Genomic DNA, 7,740 nt, shown 5'->3' on the forward strand with positions numbered 1-7,740 from the left:
ATAAAAAATACGGTTTGTGTTGAACTGAAACATTTCTAAGTTTAATTATTTTTTATTATACGTTGTAAAGCGAAGCACTACATCGAGTGTTTTAAGAGCAATCATGGTTTGCTCGCTACTTCCATACGACACAGTCCGGTTCCCAATTGAAAACTGCCCAAAAATTATAACCGTTAGTTTCGCTGAAAAATCTGAATGTACACTGAGTCAGGTAGGCGTTGCAAAGATCGATGGTCCTGCAGCTGTTTCGAAAACTGGAAAAGGAGCAGTTAACGGAAGGCGTTTCTAACAAACCGGCGCTCTCGAAGTGGTGATGTAACCTCATCAGTGGGAACTAGTGGCGTTGTAAATGGCAGTTGGAAACGGACTTTAGTCTCTCATCTGTATCGAAAGCAAATCCCTCCTTGACCCCAATTTTCTCAATCCTTAACTCCTCCGCTCCATCCATCCATGACCGTTTATTATTCTAGATCTTCTGACATGGAGTGTGAGTATTAACGAAGTAATCTTTATCAGCTTGTGTTTCGATAATCTCTCAAAAACGGTATTTTAATCTCAGGGCAATTGAGATAATCCTCAGAGAACTTGCAATAAATTGCTTTTGAGACCAGAACGTGTACACGTCTTTGTTCAAAAACAGTTTTATTGCAATTTCTCAAGTTAATTGCCCTCGATTGAAAAGCAACGTTTTTGGGCGCGACAAAATTGAAGAAGCATCCTGTAGTGTAAGCTCAGGTCAGAGTGTTCAAGTCACAAGGGCACGTTAAAAAGAGTAGCCTGCAGTTCACTTGGGGCGTCTTAACACAACAACAACAACAACAGGCAGCAATTGCAAAATCAACTGTAAAGTTACGAAGAGAGGAAGTTTAAGTTTCCTTTTTGTCAGATATAGGTCCTTGTTGTCTGAATGGTCGAAACTCAACGCTCTGCTTGAACTTGTCCAACGCTATAAATTTCCTTGCTTTAGGTAAAACAGTCGGATCGGTCTTGGTCTTCAACTCCTGCGGTCAAGAAGCATACCCGGCCAGGAGAAGGAACGGCCTCGTCTGGACATCTCGCCCCGTCGCCTGTCTCGTTTTGGGAGCCTACGTAGTAGAGAGTGAAAAAGGAAGAGCCGAAGGGAGGCCATGAGCTACATGAACATCTACTGGGGCCGGGACGGTATGGTACCGTCCTCTCGCATCATTGGATTGACCTGTACTTCTACTGCCGCTATGTGTCCACTTCTGGCTCATCTCTGTGTCTCTCGGACCTTACTCTGTACCTAACCTTAATCTTTTTACAAGAGAATTCCACACAGCGTGTGTAGACACGGTTCGGGCCCGCGCAGGCTAGGCTAGGTAGCTGACTTTGGCCATGTGGGTGGGGAGGCTGTCTGTATACTAAGGTGGAGGCAGGCTAGGGGGCTGGGGTGGGCTAGGGTTGGGGCAGGGACAATTGATTCCACACCCTGTATCGAAATAGTAAGCCACTACCGAGTTTTTTACACAAATACTCTGCTAACTCTCCTTGACTCCAAATTGTGACGGTCATTCCAGTTGTGACACATACTGTTCCAAACATCTCAACGCTTTCTCCAGCCTTGTTTCAATATCGAGCAATTCCTGTTTCATGAGCTCCAAATGAGACATCTGTTTCTCATCTTCATACTTTCGCCTCAGCATCATGTAGGTTATCACAACCACGGACACGGTCAGCAACACCAAATAGAACGTCTTGTTCGTGACCAGTTCTTGAAAAAACGACGGTTTTTCCTTTTTGTAAAACATGCTCAAAAACGAAGGTTTCAAATCTGCCCTTTGTTTTTTTTTACAAAATCATCTACTCACTATCAGAAATTTCGCTACTACCTTTGAATTTTTAACGTGTACGTGTTGTATTTCTTTTCGAAAATATTTCTAACAATTACAGGCCCTCGATAACATTCGAAAAATAATAAAAAATGAAAAAAAAAATATCAGCCAGTCCTTTTCTTTTCTGTCTACTGAACTGGAACGAATTCTTCTTATTCCCAATTTCTCTCTTATGTTTCAGTGTTCAAACGACCGGTCTGGGCGGTATGAAGCCCAACACGGTCATTTTGGGCTGGCCTTACAGTTGGCGACAATCAGATGATCTCAGGACTTGGGAGGTGTTCTTAAACACGGTGCGAGTGGTTTCCGCTGCCAAAATGGCCCTACTGGTGCCCAAAGGTATCAACTTCTTCCCGGATACTTCAGTCAAGGTAAGGCGTTCGAGGGTTTTGTGTTAGATTGAATCGTTATACGCGTGCTTTCCGGACGTTCTTTCTACTTAGAAGTTAGAAGATAATAATTGTAGTTGTATTTTCATTCGGAAATGGAAACTGAACAATAGTAGTGTTCACTTTCCAAAAGCTACACGTTCAATAGCTGGGAATGCGCCATGTTGGATTTGCTATGGCTTAGTACAGGCGCTACCACGCCACCTAGCGGTTAAACTAATTAACGTATTTTTTTCTAAAGAGGAGAAATGGACTTCAGAAGAGGGGAAATCGTCGCTGTTTCCGAAAGGAAATTCAGTCAAAAATGACTGAACCAATGAGATTCCGCTTTAGACATAAACAGAGCAAAATCTCACAATCTCATTGGTTCAGCCATGTTTGACTATAAAAAAAAGTCACACAATCGAATACGACTTTACTAGCAAGGTATCTTCCTCACACTTAACATCCTTCACCCTGTTGCCAACAGATCGTCGGAACGATCGACGTCTGGTGGATCGTGCATGACGGGGGCCTCCTCATGCTGCTCCCGTTCCTACTCCGGCAACACCGCACATGGAAGAACTGCAAGCTGCGCATCTTCACCGTCGCGCAAATGGAGGACAACTCCATTCAGATGAAGAAAGACCTGAAGACGTTCCTCTACCATTTGAGAATCGAGGCGGAGGTTGAGGTCGTGGAAATGGTGAGTGGATGAACCACCCTGTTTTCTTCTTCATCGTGTGCCTATTCGTTTCCAATTTCGGCAATCATCCTTGGGCCAGCCGCTCATTATCAGGTAAACCTGACAGTTACAGCTTACAGCTTATCAAGTCCGCCTGTCGGGTCTACCTGATAGTGTGTGTGCTCTTCAAGTATCAGGTAGACCTGACAGGTGGACCTTTTCAGCCGTACCTGTCAGGTTTACCTGACAATGTGTGTGTGCTCATCAGGTATCAGGTGCACCTGTCATAGTATCAGGTGTACTGATAGTGAGTGGCTGGCCTTACTATGATGACTTTATTGACGGCTCTGAATAGATCAGTTGTTGTTTTGGAGAACCATGTCCTCAAATTCTTCAGCTATGATATCCATATTCTTCCGGGACCTCTTTAACCGTATACCTTTTCTGGAAGAATGGCTTTTAGGCGCTATGGCTCAAAAGTTACAAGATTACAAGGCCCAATATACCTAAATCAAAAACGCACACGTAGATATCAAGGTGAATAAAACCAAGGGTGAAATTCTTACTCCATTCGTTTATTCCAGACTAACAACGACATTTCGGCGTACACCTATGAAAGAACTCTGATGATGGAACAAAGGAATCAAATGCTGCGAGAACTTAGGCTGAACAAGAAAGAAAGTCTAGGCATGGTAAGTCCCTTTGTCAATGTTAGAAATTCGCTTACATTTACTCGTAGGTGTAGGTCATCTCGGGTATTCATTTATAACTTGGTTGAAGTCATTAGGAAAAAGCTTGGATTATCAATTATTTATCAAAAAAGATAATTATCAATTTAGTTCTTTGTTTCTTATCATTTTTATTGACTTTATGGTGACAGATAATTTTCACTTTATGGTTAACTTGTCACGTAAAATCACGTTACAACTATTCAAAATTTCAAGTTTTCTAGTTGATGGGATTAATGAGAAGATACGTATCGTAGTTACTGTAGTTTCAGATAATTTCTGACAAGTTTTATCTCTTCTTTAATCTGTCCTCTTTTTCAAACAGAGATAAAGTAAGGCCACTTTATTGTCCTGATTTTTCCATTCCTTAAGTAGGTACCTCATCAGGTACAAATGGTATGATTGTAGGTACAGTATCTACTACCTACAGCTATGTATTTATCATGATAATGTCCTATAATATAGGTGGTCTTATTTTGATCTACTGTTATACTGTTGCCTCCTAACTAGTCCTAACCTACTGACTTTCTTCAATCCACTGTCGTCCTAACCTTTCAACTTTTCGTGCCTCTGTATTCCATACTTGGTTTTCTTCTGTATTCTGTACCTTTCCCTCTGTTCACTTTGCATGCTCTTTCTTTTCTATCCCTTCTTTATGTCTTTTTTAGGTAAATCCCGGATGGTCCGATGGTACCATTTTTGAAAAGAACTTTAGAAAATAATATAATGTAATAATAAATATTCGCGATATCTCTCGAACCTAAGAAGGTGAAGGCAACTTATGGATAGATAGGAGTGGGCGGGTATAGGTAAATAAATGTGTATTCATTCGATCCTGTTGAATTTCACTTTTGCTAATTTGAACTTTCTCTTTTTACCATCTTTCGTTTGCAGAATAAAAGGCCCTCTATTATAGATACAACAAATGTAACTATTTATTTTTACATTCCATTCTGAGTTTACTGTTCTTTTAGCTGTGTTCACGTTTTCACAATACCTTCGTAATACATGTTCAACATCCAAGATTGGGTGTCGATTTTCCTTTTGATGTTCCACTTTAACTAACTTTTTCGCTCCTTTTAAGAGGGAAAATTTTCGACTTTTTTCGCGCTCTACATTTTTCTGGTGTTCGATTTGAAGTGTTGTCTTATTTAGTCGACTTATTTTTGACGTTACTTATTTGATTTTTCTTGTATTAATGCTTATTTCCCATGAAGGTGGAGGACTTAAAAGAACTTCCAACGGAAGAGAATATGCCTCTGGTTTGTGGTGTTTTATTTAGCTGTTGTTTAGATTAGTTTTCCCCTCTAGCTGAGTATTTTGAGTTGTGCACTAACCCCTGAATGCTTTTTCTTCAACCTCTCTGTAGTGTTTGTAGAGTAGAAGTCTTGATTGTGATTCAGGCTTTGCGACATTTTTTCCGACTTTATTTTTTTGATTCCCCATTTTTTTATTTTATTAATTGATAGTTTTAAATAATTTTAGCTAGGTACCAATCTACCAATAAAATCTTATTGACCTCTCTCACTTACCTATGTATTTAGTACCTTTATAGTTCCGCTCTCATTTAGTACCTATTCATTGAATAAAATTTAAACAGAAAAAAAATAAGAAGAAGAAGAAGAAGAAGAATAAGAAGAAGAGGAAGAAGAAGCAAATGTACCTATTGTAAAGAATGTATTATAATAGGTACCTAGTCACTGAGACGTCAGTCAAGTACAAAGATTTTGAGATTTTCACTAACGACATCGACGTAGAAATCTCCTACAGAACGTTTGGTTTGCATGAGCGGATGGCCTTCTGAGAACCTCTTTCCTCTAATCATTCCTAGTATAGTAGTTTCCAAAACACTTCGCAGTTTTCTTTTTCTTCCAAAACCAATAAATATCTATCGAATTTGCCTTATATTCTCTTTACCTTTTCTATTTTAGTCGAACTGATGTAGAATTGTAGAATAGTGCATGGATATTTTTCCTGTTCATAGTTTTGGATAGGTTTATTTTATAAGATACGAGTATCAAAAAGAAATTCATCGTAGGCAAATAAAAAGTAATGAAATAGAGATCAAAGATTTGGTGTGAAAAAGAAAATTGGAATCTGAATACCTACCACATAGTCATAGACAACCAAGGAAACCTACGTCAATACCTAGCTATAGTCTTTCAGAGTAGGTATTTACTTCAGTAATACCTATAGGTACCGAAAATATTGGACATCTAAGGCATTCTAAACTATAGCCCAAGAATTTATAGTCATATGTACCTACATAGGTAGCTGGAAGACATCCTACTTCAGTAAAATCATACAATGCCAAGCAACTAACATTGTACCGGTCGCTTTTCCAGGTCCAAGCGATTGTAGATCAACATCACGACACTAACAAGGGTGTCACCAAAGTGAGATTTGAAGAGCCAAACCAAAACCCGAATGAATCCCGAGGAGATGTAGAAAAACAAGTGAGTACACTCAAATTGGTCACCCTGTATTTAGGTATTTGAGAATTTTCATAAGCTGTGCCCACACATAGTTGACGCCCGCCGTCGACTGAAACCGTACACTGCCTCGACAACATAGATTCACCTCTTCCACTCGTTGATGGAACATTGATCGACGGCGTCGATTATGTGTTTCAAAATCAACCTCTGAAAATTGTGAGAAATCATTGAGTTCGGACTATCTGTTGGTGAATTATTGCGAAAGTCGCTAAACCAAAGAATTTAAAGAGTCTGACAAACAAACTAAATGATCCTTTAGATTTACCCATCAGCTTTGTGAGTTGTATATTCTTGTTCTTGCTTTTTATTTCCAGACCAAATTAGACGTAGGAGATCATACTGAGAACGATCAAACGGATGCAGAGAAAACTGTCAATGAAGTAATGAAAGATATAGTTACAAACAAGACTTCCATTCTTGATGAAGACACCAAAAGCTCCCTAACCCCGTAAGTTACCTTTTGCATACCATATTAATTTAATTCATAGGTTGCGTCTTCTATGGGAGAAGGTAGCACTATGTATATTTTTTCAATGATCTCTCTCCACTTTGCTCTGTTTTGTGCCAGCCTCTTGATTGCCCCGTATGTTTTTCCATTCCTTGATGTCATCCATCCATGTCCTTCTCTGCCTTCCACGATCATGTATTTATTTAATTGCTTTCTTCGTAATCGCTAGGTCGCGGGTTCAATTTCCGCCCGGTGCGGGATTTATCCCAAACAGATGAGGGTAATTCGTTCTCGGAACGGCTGGCTTTCTGCAAATCTGTCCTATTTCTCTCGCATGCATCGAGTCTAGCCGGAAGTGCCTAGATTCGGCGAACGGGACATGGGTCATTCTGTTCCCATTCTATCTTAACCTCTCGTCTGACGGCTTTCTGCCGCTCGTGCGTGATGGGCCTTGTCGACGGGGCAACTTTCAGTGCGGGTCGCCAAGGAATATTTCCTTTTTTTCTAAGTAGTCCCTCCATTCACCCCTGGTGTTCGATTGAAAAGGGGCACCTGCCGGCTTTCGCCTCAATCCCCAGTTCATTCCTTTACTACTAGGGAATCTTTACTATTCAACCCAAGGTATTCTGCCATCTGATCATCTTTCACCTTTTATTTCCGCAGTGACGAAGGCAACGTTCGTCGCATGCACACCGCAGTCAAATTAAACGAGGTGATCGTTAACAAATCTCACGAAGCTCAACTTGTCATTCTGAATCTGCCGGGGCCCCCGAAGGAAACCAATATCGAACGCGAGTCCAACTACATGGAGTTCCTAGAAGTATTAACCGAGGGTCTGGAACGAGTGCTCATGGTCCGAGGTAAGTAGTATTGTAGTAGTTTTCGATGTAAGGTGGAATGGCGAACACTGTCGGTCTGCTTAGGTCTAACTCGTTGGTAGGCTGAGAGCGCGTAGGGACTGTTAGCTCCTGGACGACTGACCCTGCTAGCTTGGTTTCTACCTGCCTCGGTGGTGTAGTGGTCAAGGCGCTCGCCTGGTAAACAGGAGGGCGTGGGTTCAATCCCAGCCGAGGTATGGAATTTTATCCTCAATATAATTTGAGAATTTGACCACAATAATACTAGTAGCCTACTGCTGGAGTAAAGGGACTTTTCAGTCCTAT

General features: G+C 40.8%; 1 protein-coding gene across 3 annotated transcripts; it reads left to right on the forward strand.

Moving 5' to 3' along the window:
• The first annotated feature begins 2,037 nt into the window (after window positions 1–2,037).
• Window positions 2,038–7,695, forward strand: LOC103515281 (solute carrier family 12 member 4-like). 3 transcript variants are annotated; one of them, XM_026828025.1, is made up of 7 exons: window positions 2,038–2,224; window positions 2,712–2,927; window positions 3,491–3,598; window positions 4,529–4,561; window positions 5,980–6,090; window positions 6,444–6,577; window positions 7,241–7,695. In XM_026828025.1, the coding sequence occupies exons 1-7, from the start codon at window positions 2,060–2,062 to the stop codon at window positions 7,443–7,445; spliced, it is 972 nt and encodes a 323-aa protein (XP_026683826.1). In that variant the 5' UTR covers window positions 2,038–2,059; the 3' UTR covers window positions 7,446–7,695. The 3 variants fall into 3 exon arrangements, with proteins under 3 accessions (XP_026683826.1, XP_026683825.1, XP_026683827.1); XM_026828024.1 differs by lacking the exon at window positions 4,529–4,561 and adding an exon at window positions 4,852–4,896; XM_026828026.1 differs by lacking the exon at window positions 4,529–4,561.
• The last annotated feature ends 45 nt before the right edge of the window (window positions 7,696–7,740 follow it).

The sequence above is a fragment of the Diaphorina citri genome, unplaced genomic scaffold (genome assembly GCF_000475195.1).
Source record: "Diaphorina citri unplaced genomic scaffold, Diaci psyllid genome assembly version 1.1 scaffold1311, whole genome shotgun sequence".
Lineage (NCBI taxonomy): Eukaryota > Metazoa > Arthropoda > Insecta > Hemiptera > Psyllidae > Diaphorina > Diaphorina citri.